The sequence below is a fragment of the Astyanax mexicanus genome, chromosome 5 (genome assembly GCF_023375975.1).
Source record: "Astyanax mexicanus isolate ESR-SI-001 chromosome 5, AstMex3_surface, whole genome shotgun sequence".
NCBI lineage: Eukaryota > Metazoa > Chordata > Actinopteri > Characiformes > Acestrorhamphidae > Astyanax > Astyanax mexicanus.
In genome coordinates, this window is record NC_064412.1 from 51704938 (window position 1) to 51720610 (window position 15673).

The 15673-nt window shown below is 35.5% G+C and overlaps 1 protein-coding gene across 1 annotated transcript; it reads right to left on the minus strand.

Annotated features, from left to right (window-relative positions):
* Window positions 1-8500: 8500 nt before the first annotated feature.
* On the minus strand, window positions 8501-15186 carry glulb (glutamate-ammonia ligase (glutamine synthase) b). Its single transcript, XM_022675412.2, has 7 exons — window positions 15034-15186; window positions 12374-12558; window positions 11806-11967; window positions 11293-11439; window positions 11023-11150; window positions 10463-10662; window positions 8501-9541 (listed from the first exon to the last, which is right to left on the minus strand). The coding sequence occupies exons 2-7, from the start codon at window positions 12537-12539 to the stop codon at window positions 9223-9225; spliced, it is 1122 nt and encodes a 373-aa protein (XP_022531133.2). The 5' UTR covers window positions 12540-12558; window positions 15034-15186; the 3' UTR covers window positions 8501-9222.
* Window positions 15187-15673: the final 487 nt, after the last annotated feature.

Consider the following 15673-nt stretch of genomic DNA (forward strand, 5'->3'; position numbering starts at 1 on the left):
ATAAATTCCTGAAAATAAATAAATTTCAAGGAAAAAAACAGGATAAACATTCAGAAGCAGATACTGTGAATTGGCTCTTTTTTTTTTTTTTTTTACAAACATTTTATTTTTAAAAAAAAATTAAAAATAATATTACAGTTTTTCCACATTGTATACACACAAAATATGGAACTATGCACACAAATCCAAAAACATGAAGCTCATGTGTCGACATTGGGACTCCAAACTGATAAACTATAAACACAATTCCATATGTTCTCACTCAAATATAATTTAAAATCACAGCTTTGCAAATCGCTAAACACAAATTAGGACACCATTGCATCATTTAGTATACCTTGGTCACCTACAAATCACTGACCTTCATATTCATATTCAAATAATAAATACGTTTTTGTTAGCTCTTTGTATGTGAACTGATTTTCCTCGTCTTGTTTCTCATTGTTCTTATACATAAATGAAAATTACGGTTTTGCAACCTTAGTACATACAGTAAAAACAGCTTAAATTTGTGCCACATATACATGTAGTACTGTAATGCTATATGGGGGGGTCCTACACCGCACCAAATAAATATAAAGAACAGAAAGCCAACATATTTCCATGGGCATGTATGCATTTGAATTTGTACAGTGGCGTCATGAAGTCAAAAACACATCCAAATTTTTCTGATAATAGTGCTTTGAATTGATCTTGTCTGCAAGAGATGAGCATATAAATAGCTGTGTGTGTTGTTTTGGAGGAAGGAATCAGTTTCGCTAGATATTTGTAGAGTTTTAACAAAGCTGTTCATAATTTCCAGTTTGTGTTTAGAGTTTCAAAAAACTGAGCCAAGTTTCTAGAAATGCATTTGGGAAAAACTGTATATATGGACACCTACACATATGGTATATAACACACTCATATGCAGAAGGCTGTATATCCTGTTAATGTATTAAAAACAAGTGTTTTTGTGTGTCTGTGTGTGTCTTCTAAGTGTGTGGGATGGACTACAAACAGAAGTCCAGCAGACATACTGTAAAAAAAAAAAAAAAAAAAAAAGTTTAATTTGCATCATGTGTCAGGTCCCAGTCATCACGTAACTCAGCCACCAACTGCCCATTACCGGGGCGGGGTGGAGCAGAGCGGGCCGGAGGAACTGGAATGACCTGGTGACTCCAGAATGTACACGGCGCAGCTGTTTTACACTGTAAATTACCTCCCCGTATTTACCAAACCTGTTCACTTAAACTAACATATAATAAAGCACATGATCAGTTCCAGGAATGTAATATTGTTGGTAATTTTGACTGAATAATACAGTGCTGGTAATTTTTTCTGAACGACTGGAAGACCTTTTTTCTCTTGGATTGGTGCTGAAAAAGTATGGAATCACTGTTTCAATCACTGTTAAAAGTGTGGAATTTTTTTGTAAATGCTTCTATTTAAATCAGTATTTAAAAAATATGAATGAAACATGATTGGTTTTAAATATGGTTTAATATTAAACATTTTATTTGTTGGATAGTTGGAATTATTATAAAAAACTTTTAATTATTTGTTAAAAACTTGGAAACACTGTTCAACAATGTGGAACAACTGTTCAACTCTTCAAAAGTTTGTAATCACTGATAAAATCACTATTAAAATTACTGCTAAAATGTTTTGAATCACTGTTGAAAATGTGGAATTACTGTTTAAAAGTTTGCAATCATTGTTCAAAGATTTAAAAAGGGGTCAGAGGTCATGTTGACTGAGGCGTAAAGCGTGGGTGTGTGTGTTTGGTTGTGCTTCACTAAGCATATGTACACTGAATCATATACAGACAGTCATTATGTAACACTGACCCATCACTGAAACAACTGCCTTTCCCTCACATCAATTCACTCTTCATATTTATTCTGCTCCTATGACAGAACTGCACACTGTATTCCCAAATATTTGTGGAAATCTCGCTTAATAAAGGTATTTAGCTACTTTAGGATACATTATTTATCTCACAGGGGCAATTTATGTTGAAGACACATCACAAAGTAATAATTGACCAATATAACCAATCACCCACAATAACTTAAATGTCTAAACAATTATTTTAAATGCTCTATTAGCAGTCTGGTTGCTTCAGGCACAAAATACACTTTCACTAATACCCTTGTGTGCGGGCTGTCCATGCTTGGAAACTATCAAACCTGACTGAAATGGAGATGTTTTACAAAGAAGAATAGTCCAAAATAGCTTTAACCAAAGCCAGACTCTTATTGGAAGCCATAGGAAGCGTTTAGAGGCTGTTATTTCTGCAAAAAGGAGGATCTACTAAATATTGATGTATTTTTTCTGTTGGGTGCCCAAAAAAGTTTGCTTTTTTTTCTGCATTCTTTATTCCAGTGCCCCATGTTGGTTTTATCTCCCATTAAACATCAGTTGACACCACTAATATATATATATATATATATATATATATATATATATATATATATATATATATATATATATATATATATATATATATATACAGTGTATACATACAGTATATAAAAGTCTTTGTAATGTATCAAGAGCCACGGTATCCAGGGTAATGTCAGCATACCACCAAGAAGGACGAACCACATCCAACAGGATTAACTGTGGACGCTGTAAGAGGAAGCTGTCTGAAAGGGATGTTCGGGTGCTAACCCGGATTGTATCCAAAAAAGACATAAATCCACGGCTGCTCAAATCACGGCAGAATTCAATGTGCACCTCAACTCTCCTGTTTCCACCAGAACTGTCCGTCACCTCAATAAATTGTTGTGGTCTAAAACCAGGTGTTTCAGTTTCATTGTCCAACCCCTGTATATATATAGTTATATATAGCATTTATAGTATATATAGTTTTATTTCAGTTTAATACACAGAAATCTGTGTATTTAGTTGGAGCTAGAAAGGCATGCATGGGGACCTAGCTTTTATGGGACCTAAACCACATATGGCTCTGTTTACTGGACATTTGGAGTGTCTCATTCCAGACTTGCTTTGTTTGAAGAGGACGTGAACTAAGCACATCTACAGCAGTGACAGGAATGCCTGGCTATAGCTGCAATGGTCTAATTTAGGCTGTGACACACTTATTAAGTCGTAGTGTCGAGTTTAGACAGCGTGAGGGTGAAGGGCACGACCAGGCACTTGATTATGGTGGTGGATTATGATTATTTCAGGATGAATGGAATATCATGTGGACGTGAAAAGGTAAAGCCTGTGATAAGTCTGGGGTAAGGCAGCAGGATAGGAGCCAGAGAACTGAAAGGTTTGGGACATCTAAATTTGTCCCCTCCCTTCCACTACAGAGCTTGCATAATCCTATATCTTGTCACGGGAATCCTAATTTTGGAATGCCAATGCAGGGTTTAGTGCACACTTGAGCTAACACAATTTTGACTCGTCAGCTAAGCACGGGACCTACTTAATGCTACATTATATGGACAAAAGTATTGGGACACATGCACATTAAACCTACAAGAGCTTTTATTAAGCATCATTTTCTCAGATCAGATATGAAATGTATCACAGAAACAGGTCAATTTTTTTTTTATTTTATTTTTTTTTTATAATTTTTTACTTGCTCTTATAGCCTACAACGATGCCTGGCATCTTCCTTATATATAAAACACAAATGCACACCCCAAAAGTTACGTTTTTGGGCGACAGGCTACACATTAATGGCAATACACAAATATATAATGCAAATGGGGCAAATGGAAAATAAGTATGTGGAAATACACCAAGGAAAAAGCATTGATGGCTGTGTAGGATGCTTGAAAAAGTTGGTTAAAAACCCTTAGTTGCTTTGTCTCAACAAACATTTTTAAGTTTTTAAGTTCTTTAAACAAGTCTTTTTAGTTGTACTGGCCAATAAGTTCACTCAGTAATAATAATAATCTGAAATAAAATAAATAATAACTTTTTAGAGTGTAGACATAAACAGAATGGCCATCTAAAGGCTGAATTTTGATTATAGTCTAATTGTACCAAAGTACTGCTCTTTTACTGTCCAGTGATGTTTTTTTACTAGATTTTAAGTGTTGTTTTGAGGATTTGATTGCATCGAGCAATGTTGGATAATTGCCACATATCTGTGTCACTGTAATCCAGCACAGTTACTCCTGAATATATAAAACCTATGTGGATGTATAAAATACTTTTTAAATTTTAATTTAAAAGCCGTTTGACCAATGGTAGGATGGTCCCCCCTTAAATGTGAGTCTTGGTCCTCCCAAGGTTTCTTCCTCCTCCTGCAGCTCTGAGGGAGTTTTTCCTTGCCTCAGCGCTCACTGGGGGCCCTGTATTCTTTATTTTGTATGTTTAATGTTTTACCTGATTCTTTGTCCAGTAATCATGTTTCTGTAAAGCCGCTTTGTGCCAACACCAGTTGTAAAAAGCGCTATACAAATAAATTTGATTTGATTTGATACTGTTACTTTACAGTTACTTTACAGTACAGACAATAGTAACTTGCTCTTACAGCCTACAACACTATGGTCAGGCAAATACCCATTATATAAGTCACAAATTATTTTTTTTAATTCTATTTATTGTTTTTTTACGTTTTTTTGCACATAACAATAACAATAGACATTAATATTATATTTAAATTTATTTGATCTAGTTTAGAACACTTTATTTAATCAAGTTTATCCCATGGTTTAATCATGGTTTGTGAAGCAAAAAGGTCAATATCAGTTATGAAATTAACTTTAATGTTAAACACAGGCTTCCAATGCAATGGGCATAAAATAATAAAATATTATATGGTAACATTTAGAATTGTACTGTATTAGATTTCTGTTTTGTGTGGATTACAGAAAACAAAATTCTAACCGTCATTCTGGAATAATTCAGGTCTGAAAGGGTTAAAATTACACTTTGAGAGTGAAAATTCACTTTTTAACTGTTAACTATTAAATTTCACCTCTCCATTTTTGTGTAAAAAACACCAAACTCCTCATTTCTCCTCCTCAGGACACATCTGCCACACTCAGCCCCCTGTCTGACCTGAGGATATATAATAGGTTAAATGAGCAGTGCATGCACAGACCACACGTGCACACACATTCCACACAAAACACACGTGACGCGTTTGGCGATTGGGTCAGGACGTTCTGTCCCCTTCTGACCCCTTTACTCGTGTTATTCACCAGACAGGTGTCTGAGACCACCAAATTTAGGTCGGCTGTGGTGCTGCTGGTCATTTCGGCCTCATTATTGCGTGCCTGCAGATTCCCAACTGCTTTGAATCAAAGTCCGTTCCCGTTAGGAGTTGCAGAGGATAGAATAACGTCAGAATGGAAACAGAGCGTGACGCAGGATCTCCTGGTGCATGACAGACATGACCACAGCAGAAGAGACAGGCTCTGCTGTCAGAATATGTGTGTTGAAATAGTAAATGTATGAAATTGCACCAGAAAATTCTGAAACGGTGGGACAGTATGGGAAATGCAAATAAATATTCACTGTGGCATTGTTTCAATAAGCTTCTGCAACGTCACAAGATTTATTTCGATCCAGTGTTGCTGGATTAATTTTTCACCAAGGTCTTGCAGCAGCATTGATGATGGTAGAGTCTGACCAACCGCTGCACAAAGCAGCTCTTCTCCATCCAGCACTTTATCCCAAAGATTCTCAATGAGGTTAAGATCTGGACTCTGTGGTGAACTCTCTCTCAATCCATGTGTGAAAATGATGATCTCATGCTCCCTGAACTCTGAACTCTTTCACAATTCCACCACCATGAATCCTGACATTGTCATCTTATATGAATATGCCCGTGCCATCAGGAAAGAAAAAAAATGCATTGATTGAATAACCTGGTCTATATTCAGCATGTTCAGGAAGTCAGCTGACCTCATTCTTTCAGCACATACTGTTGCTGAACCTAAACCTGCAGATCAACTGCAGCATCAACCCCACATCATTCACTTACTTAAATTTAACTCCAGGTGGCAACTTTTTTTTGGCCAGGCAGCGTACATTTCTACAGGTACATTTCTGCAGCATATTCAAAAAAAGTTTTTTTTTATGATAAAGCATTTATCACTTTGTTGCAACCAATGTTGCCATTCCTTTTCCCAAAACTAAAAAAAACATTGTGGCACCAAAGATACTACCGTAAGTGACACAGTCAGTTTTCAATGTGTGATTTTGCCTCATTTGTTCTGCAAGCATGTCTTAAGGTTTGCAAATATATATATATATCTTTCACAGTCAACTGTCAGCAATATTGTAACACAGTAAAAGAGACTGGGAACTCTGTCAGAGTAAAATAACAGAGCGGGGTCAGTGGGTGCTGAGGTGGTCAATCACTACAGACCTCATTTTTCATGTGGCCTTCAGATAACCTCAAGAACAGAGAGCTTCGTGGAATGGGTTTCCATGGCTAAGCAGCTCCATCCAAGCCTAACATCACCAAACGCAATGCAGGCAAGAGGACACTTTTGTCAATATAGTGTACTACTGCATTTAAAAAAAATATTTATTTCAGTTTTTCTGTTCAAAATGTAAAACTCATATTATATAGATGTATTACACACAGAGTGATCTACTTTAAGCATTTATTTATTTTATTATTGATGATTATGGCTTACAGCCAATGAAAACTCAAAAGTAAGTTTTAGAAAATTTGAATATTAGATAAGACCTGTTGGAACTTTTGGCAGTGTGGGCAGTGTGCCAAGGAAGAGTGGAGAGACACACAGTCCAAGGTGCTTAAGGGTCTAGTGTGAAGTTTCCACAATCAGTGATAGCTTAGAGATGAACTAGTACTGTATATTTAAAATTATAAATAAGGCAAGTACAGGGTCGATGGTGATGAAGAATGTGGAGTGATATTTGCATGTTGTTATAGTAATACTTCCATCACTTCTATCATTATCAATACACATAGGTTAGAACATTATTATTTATGTACTCATCTAAAAAAAACAACATTATTAGGAATAGTAGATAATATCTTGGACTTAGACTGTGTTTTGGACTAAATTTTAAGCAAAATTCACCATTAAAAAGCAATTAAAATCAGGCTTTTCAAATCATGAACACAAAACTTAAACACACTCTATACTGGTCAACCAGCTTAACTGGCACAACAAGCTTAAGCATAACATAATTTCTCACCATTATTCTGTGTTCTCTCTCAAACTACACCCAGACCTGCTCAGCACAAACACAATACTTACAACAGACTACATTCCATTAGTCTCTAAACACAAAACTCATTTAATACACACAGCTGACGTAGAAACGCTGCAACGGAATCCGAGGCGATACTATTTTTTTTGTTTAGAGCTTATTTTTAATGTGTGCATTAACCTTGTGTCTATCATCTATCAACAGCTGGTTTCACGTTTGACTTTTGTTATATAAGTGATGCTCCTGATTGTAAGATTCACACAACACAACTTTTAAAGTGGTTGTCCCTTTCACACTACAATTTCCTCTCCAAACTAATTTTTAGGTGTGGGCAGACTGAGAACTTTACTTTTATGCTTGATGTAGAAATTCACCCATGGTCTTGTTGCTTATCCTTTAGCTGTAGCTCACTGCTGCATTCATTTCCAGTCATCTAACATTCGGTCTTTGCTGAGTTATCACTAATGAGCTCACCACTGGTTTGTTTTCACACATAAGAACTATTTTAGGGGTGCTTTTTATTCTTTTACTGTGGATGATTATGTCTCACAGCCAATAATTGTGGGCAGTGTGCCAAGTCCTGCTGGAAAGTGAAATCCGCATCTCCATAAAAGTTGTCAGTAGGAGAGGGAAGCATGAAGTGCTGTAAGATTTTGTGGGAAAACGAAACTGCACTGACTTTAGACTTGATAATAAAACACAGTGGATCAACACCAGCAGATGACATGTCTCTTTATACCATCACTGATCATCAGTAAATTTTACACTTTAGTTGTAAATCAAGGGAGCAGAGTCTGGAGGAAGAGTGGAGAGACACACAGTCCAAACTGCTTGAGGTCTAGTATAAATTTTCCAGGTCATCTGCCGACAACATTTATGCAGTTGCGGATTTTTTCATTTTCCAGCAGGACTTGGCACTGCTCACACTGCCAAAAGTAACAATTGGTCTTTCATAATATTCTAATTTTGTGAGACACTGATTTTTGGGTTTTCATTGGCTGTGAGACACAAAAAAATAAATAAAAAATAAAATACGCCCTTAAAATAGATCACTCTGTGTGTAATACATCTATGTGTTTCACATTTGGAACTGAATTACTAAAATAAAGTAACTTCTTTCAACGATATTCTAATTTTTTAGATACACCTGTACATTTTAAATAACTAAGTGATTTATTGATCAACTGTAAATGACCAGATCAATTTACACGGTTATTTAAATTCATTTTGGCATGTCAAAATAGGATGCTTAATTAAGTGAAGTGAAAACTTGTCCCTTTTGATTTTCAGCTGCAAATATATATATATATATATATATATATATATACACACAGACATAAGAATCAAAGCAGCACAAATGTTCTGGTAAAATTATTAAGTTTTAATGTATTGGTGAAAAGGTAATCCACATTTTTCTGTAATAAACTTTCCATTTGCAAGAATAGAATATTAAACATATCATAATAATCACCACCATCGGTCATAAACATGGAATACATCTACAAGGAAAGTTATACAAATGTAAAAATCACCAATGCATCTTGGACCCCATCAGAAACAAAAACCATACAAAAAAACAGTGATCTGAATCCAAAAATGGACTACAGCATGGCAATGGCACCATTAGAGAAGTGTAAACCACTCAGGTACATCGTTAAAAACCATGTTAAAATGTATTACATGCGCAAATAGTGGCACAAATGCATATATATGTACAAATATAGACTAGCTGCTAGTAGCTGCTAGCAACTAGCATAGTAGAGAGCTTCCATAGAGCCACACACTAGATGTAAGCCAGCATCTGGTCTGCTGCAATACAGCTTTACAAACTACAAAAAATTGGCAGTGTGGATGTCAGACGTTTGGATTCTCTGACCCTTAAAATCTGCACTTATAATAAAATTTCTAGATCAGTCTAGAACAGTTCATTCAGTCCCAGGCTTGTATTAGACTGACCTGCTTAAATACAAGGCTCCCGCAAAAGACCACAGAATACAGTACTTAACCACATACATCTCGATATGTCTACCCTTCAAAAGACTGGTCTATTAAACGGAGGTGTGAGCAACTGTTCAGTTCAGTTTATTGTTTGTATTCCTCAGGTTCTTCTCCGATCTCTCCCAGCAGACACGTGCGAATCAGAGCTTCAGTAACGGCGTATGGGTCACAGTTGGCTGAGGGACGGCGGTCTTCAAAGTATCCCCGCTTTTCTTGGCCCACAGAGCGCGGGATACGAATGCTAGCACCGCGGTTGGCCACTCCGGCTGAGAACTCGTTGATGTTGGAGGTTTCGTGACGGCCGGTCAGACGTCTGGCATTGTCCAACCCCCCTTTAGGGTCGTAGGCACGAATGTGGTACTGATGCCTCTTGCTCAGCTTCTCAATGGCTTCCTCAATTTGCCTAGAGTTAGAAAAAGAGGGAGATACTTAGCTACAAATATAAATATAATTTGCATTCAATAGTTTTTTTAAACTTTAAATACAAATATTTTTTAATGTTTCAAAAAATAAAAAGAAAGTCTAAATAATGAAGAAACATCTACGGAAACGGAACAGGTGGTTTCATAATTAGATACAGGTTTAGCTTAAAAAAATTTTTAAAAATCATTGAAAAGTTAGTTTATTTTAGTAATTTATTTCAAAATGTAAAACTCATTATATAGATGTATTACACACAGAGGGATCCCTTTTAAGTTTTTATTTATTTTATTGATAATGATTATGGCTTACATCTAACAAAAACCCAAAAGTCGGTATCTCAGAAAATTAGAAAATTATTTAAACAAAAAAAAAAATAATAATAATAATAATAATAATAAAAATAAACAAATTATTAGTGCGCTAAGTCCTGCTGGGGGAATCATGAAGTGCTTAATATAAGTTTCCACAATCAGTAATGGTTTGGGGAGTCATGTCATCTGCTGGTGTTTGTCTACTGCATTATATCAAGTCTATAGTCAGTGCAGTGTTTTCCTAGAAAATCTTACAGCACTTCATGCTGACAACTTTTATGAAGATGCAGATTTTATTTTCCAGCAGGACTTGGCACTCTGCCCACACTGCCAAAAGTACCAATTGGTCTTATATAATATTCTAACCTTCTGAGACACTGATCTTTGGGTTTTCATTGGCTGTAATCAATAATCATCAACAATAAAAGAAAAAGAAAATAAATAGATAAATAAAATAGATGACTGTGTGCAATACATCTATATAATATATATGAGTTTCACATTTTGAAATTAATTACTGAAATAAATAAAAAGTAACTTTTCAATGATATTCTGTTTTTTTGAGATGCACTTAGTAAGTTTTTACTTACTTCAAGCCTCCTTCTTCTCGCATCTCCTTTGTGCTGAAGTTAGTGTGGCACCCGGCTCCGTTCCAATTGCCAGAGATGGGTTTGGGGTCGAAGGAGACCACAACACCGAAGTCTTCACAAACCCTGTGCAAAATGAAGCGAGCCATCCACAGGTGATCTCCCATCCGGATACCTTCACAAGGACCCACTTGGAATTCCCACTGAGAGGGGGAAAAGGAAGAACACACAAAGGGTACATGTAAGATGGATTAGTCTGCTTATTATTTACTGCAATATTTAGCTGGATGCATTTGACAAGGAGATGTTCTGTATTCTAATTAGCCATGAATTGGGACAATTTGCCAGTTGTTTTGTTAGAAGCTCTTCCATACAATACATTTATTAGCTTTGGAGTAAAAAAAAAAAAAAAAAAGAATAATAATAATAATAATTAAAAAATATATGATGTTTTCCCAGACATATGGTTCTGCAGTTTTGTTATACAGTACAGATCTTGTCTGCAATCACTTAAATTCATTTGTTGTCCAATCTATCACAAACAGGGCTTTAGAGACACTCACCTGGGCTGGCATGACTTCAGCATTGGTGCCACAGATGTCAACCCCAGCATACAGACAGGCTCTGTAATGGGCCTCAACAATGTCCCTCCCATAGGCCTTATCTGCTCCCACGCCACAGTAGTAAGGACCTAGTCACACAAAATCAAACAGCACCATTAAATTTAGAGAATCTTCTAATTAGACAGACAACTCTTTTGGCTAAGGTTATCAAGGTAACTGAAAACACAACCAGCATATAAAAACACACATCATCATTAACTCAATATTTACCCTGAGGTCCAGGGAAGCCGTTTGAGGGCCAGCCAAAAGGATGCCCATCAATGCCAAGAATTGTGTACTCCTGCTCCATTCCAAACCACGGATGCTGGTTCTCCACCTTGTCCATTATCTTCGCACACATCTGGCGAAGATTGGTTTCTAAAGGAGGAGAAATCATTCAAATCAGTGTTTAGGAGCACAGTCATAATTCAAGTGTTCAAAATTATCCATTTAACTTTGAGAAAACCTAGCCAAATATCCATCCAGAGAGGAAATTTTACCATTTTATACTCAACTTATGCTTTATAATAATGCACTTTACTACAGCATACAAACAAATATAGAAAAAAAATAATCTGAATTTGAATTTTAACAAATACATGAAAGTGAGTTTTGGGAATGTAATGACCTCTCTAGTGAGAATGTGTAATTGCACAGATCATGTGCAGGTTAATATATATATATCTTAAGTGGTTGTTTCTCTTAATATTACATTACTAAAAACTATTTATTTATTTATCTTACCTGCAGGTTTGCGGTTGTATTTGAGCACTTCACAGAGAATGAGCTTGTTTGGGTCTTTCCTGAATGGGTCTCTGAAAATGGCCTTGGGGATGAGGTACATGTCACTGTTGGAACCCTCAGACTGGTATGTACTGGACCCATCAAAATTCCACTCTGGTAGATCTATGAAAAAAAAAAAGTTATATTATTAGCAAATCAATAAAAAGAGAGAAAATTGAGGAAAAATTATCACAATTCTAGAGGTCTCTCAAATGATGAAACATTTTTGCAATTTTATATACCTGTTTTACAGTGACATTACTAAAAAATCAAAATCAAAATCTGGTATTCTATTATACATTGTTTACAGCACTGACAGTCACTGACCAAGCTTTATTACTGGGTACATTACATGAATTGGCATGTTCAGGTTTGTAGGTATAGACATCTGGTGTTTGTTCGTATTAAAAAAAATTACATAATTGTGGTCTATATGGTTTTAATATGATATATTGGCCATATCATCCAGCACTACGAAATAACTTCAGCATTTACCCATCCATGCCGTATAAACAGTTTCCAATATTACCTTCAATGGTCTTCGGTTCTGCATCCAAAGTCCTGGTCTTGCAGCGGAGTCCCTCTCCCGTCCCGTCGATCCAGATGTACATGGCCTGCACCTTCCCTCCCTGCGGCAGCTCCATGTACTGCTGCTTCACAGCTTTACTCAGATCGGCGCTGGATGAAGTGGCCATTGTGTGGGCTATAAGAAACCTGAGGAGCAGGGTACAAGTCTGTTCAGTGTGCTATCAAACCATCATTTTAAACAGATCAGTAATGATCATAATTATAATACTGACTTATCATACAACATTACATACATAAAATCAATCATTTTGGCTGATCCTTTTTTTTTGTATGTCAATAGATCCAGTTATGTTTACATGATGATTAGAGAGAGCTTAGTGTTGACTGTTTATAAACTGGATTTACTTTACAGAACCAGTCAAAAGTTTGATTTTTCTTATTTTCCACATTGCTGATTAATACTAGACATTAAAACTATGAACTATGTCCGCTACTCTGCGCTCCAACTTGTCCTAACGCACTTGGATTAGGTTGTTATGTCTGAGTTTGTGAAGGCGAACATTTTCAGTTTACTGAGCCAATTGCAGGAGTTCATTTATAGTATTTAAGTCTTTAACATTGTAGATTTAATGTGGTAAATAATACAAATATAAAATAAATATTAATGAGATTATGTCTAAATTTTGGCAGGTACTGTACTTTTTTTTTTAATTTACACTATTTAAAAGAAACTCAATTCCAACATAATTAATAGCCAATAGCTGTATATTTCTAATAATTAAAAAGTTTCACTCTTAAACTGTATAACTGTATTAATATGATTACACAATATTTTTATGATAGCACTAGCATAACATTGCCTTAACATTAAAAGATTTTTTTTACAACACACTTTATAAGGGAAAAATATTTATAACTCTAACTCATTACATTGACTAGATGTGATATTTTTTCTAGATGTGAAATTTTTTCTATTTTACAAAAATAATATAGCAAATAAATAATAATAATAATAATAATAATAATAATAATAATAATAATAATAATAATAATAATAACAAATAAAATATTTACAAATCACCCTAATACCTTATTGTCCATACTTTGACTGGCAGCATTTTCTGACATAGCTTTTATCCAATCATATTTTTCTATATACTCTCTGTGCTTTAATGGTGCAGCTACAGGCTGAAAACACGGTTAACAAAGAAACGCAGTAAAGCTCACTAGCACACTTCCCCCATTTACACAAACAGCACAGGGTGTTCCGACGAGCTGTGCTACCCATCCACATGTGCTTCTAGCGGCACTGCGCATGCGCCGACACCATATTTCTCCTAAGGTTTGTGTTTTTGTGATGAATCTTTCGTTTTCCATGGGTGTACTAAACAACCTGAGCGCACTGCCATTATTAGATTGATTTTTACAAAAGTGTACATGACAGTAAATATAAAAAAAACAGCTTCTAAATCACCTCTTACCTTAACCTTACCCTGATAGAGGGATTTAGGCAATCTAATTAGCCTTTCTAGCTGGTTAACTACATTTCTACTATGCATTTTTTGATATATGCACTATCAAAATGTGTAAACAACTGTTGAATATAACTGTACATATAACTGTTGCAAGCATTACCAGTAAGAACAAAGCAAGAGAGCAACACAATACAAGAAAACAACAAAAACAACAACAACAACAACAACAACAGTCTAATATGGTGACCATTACTATAATAAAGAGGCCCAATATGCGTGCTGCTTTATTACAGCTACAGGTTTAAAAAAAAAATAAAAAATAAACGTCCTTATATATTGTATATTTAACGCAAATATCCAGATTTACCTGACAACACTAGGTTATGTAGGTCGCTAACAAAGAAAGAGAGCAGTAAAACTTAAGAACACTTCCCCCTTCAAGAAAAACAGCATTTGGTGTTCTGTCGAGTTGTGCTACCTGGACAAACCGTGCTACCCAGTGTATATTTAAAAGGTAAAAAAAATGCAATACGTTAAAGATAATTAGAAACATTGCCATTTATTTTTTTTTTATAGATTTAAACACCCAAGTAAAAATGATCGTGACTGTGCACCCAAGGAGAATTATCACGAAAAACACTTAAACAGAGAGCACACAGCGCATGCGCAGTGCAGCAAGAAGCACATATCTATGAGTAGCACAAATTGGCAGAACAACTAACTGATTTAAAAGAGCATGCGGAGCTACTTAAAGCCAGCTGTCTGGTAAAAAAAAAATATACGATTTAAACAACCACAAATAAACAGGATTAACTATTTAACTTAGCGTTAATTAACTAACAAAATTAAAATGCTGACTACGATGACTGTACTTATTAACTAGCTATTTCCTTACTTAGAATGATGCAACACAGAGGATGAATTGGGCGATACTAAAATAAAAAGCTAAAAACAGCAAAATAAACAACCTTTTTAGACCTTAGTGGTATAAAAACCTTAAGGTGAATGAAGAGTCACAGTCTTGACTACTTATGTTAAACAAAACAGGCAGAAATAACCGGTAATACACGCATATAAGAGCATCTACAGTTCACTGTGTAAATGGTTAAATAAATGATTAAATAAAACAGCTGAAACAACAATAACATTCCTCTTCTAAATCCTGAAAAATATAATAAATACACACCTTTCAACAGAAACAGATAATCAATGCCTGACTGGCTGTGCGTCCAGCTGCTTCTTGAAGATTTTCTCGCCTGTTTTTCTCTCATTCTCCTGCCGAGCATCTCAGCCTCTCCTCGGGCTTTTAAACAGCGCACAGAGCCCTGGCCGCCCCGCATTGGCCAGAGAGCACGCCACACGCTCGTGGAAACTCGACGTCATTGAAAAGCACATCGCTCATTGGATGTTTTACAAAATGGGTTTTGTCTCTTTAATCAACACTAAGTTCACTTCTTAGACCGAGTGTACACTTGTGGATGCTTACTATATTTACTATATTTACTAAATAGTATCTATCTATATAGCATTTTCTTCTAGATATATATTTTTGCCAAGCATTAGAAACATGTAGTCATTACATAGTCATGTATTTTATATGTGGCCATGGTCAAAAACGTATATGCATAGCATATTTATATACTGACTGCAATTTAAATGTGGAGATGCTAAGTAACTATCTAAAATATAATCTATTTACAATACAATTATGATTAAATAGTACAGCTCTTTCCACTGTATAGTAAAAAAAAAAGTTACAACTTTGTGGGCTGTTATTGTTTGCTCTTCTCTCACATATGACATTTCAAAACATCAAGGCAGCAGCA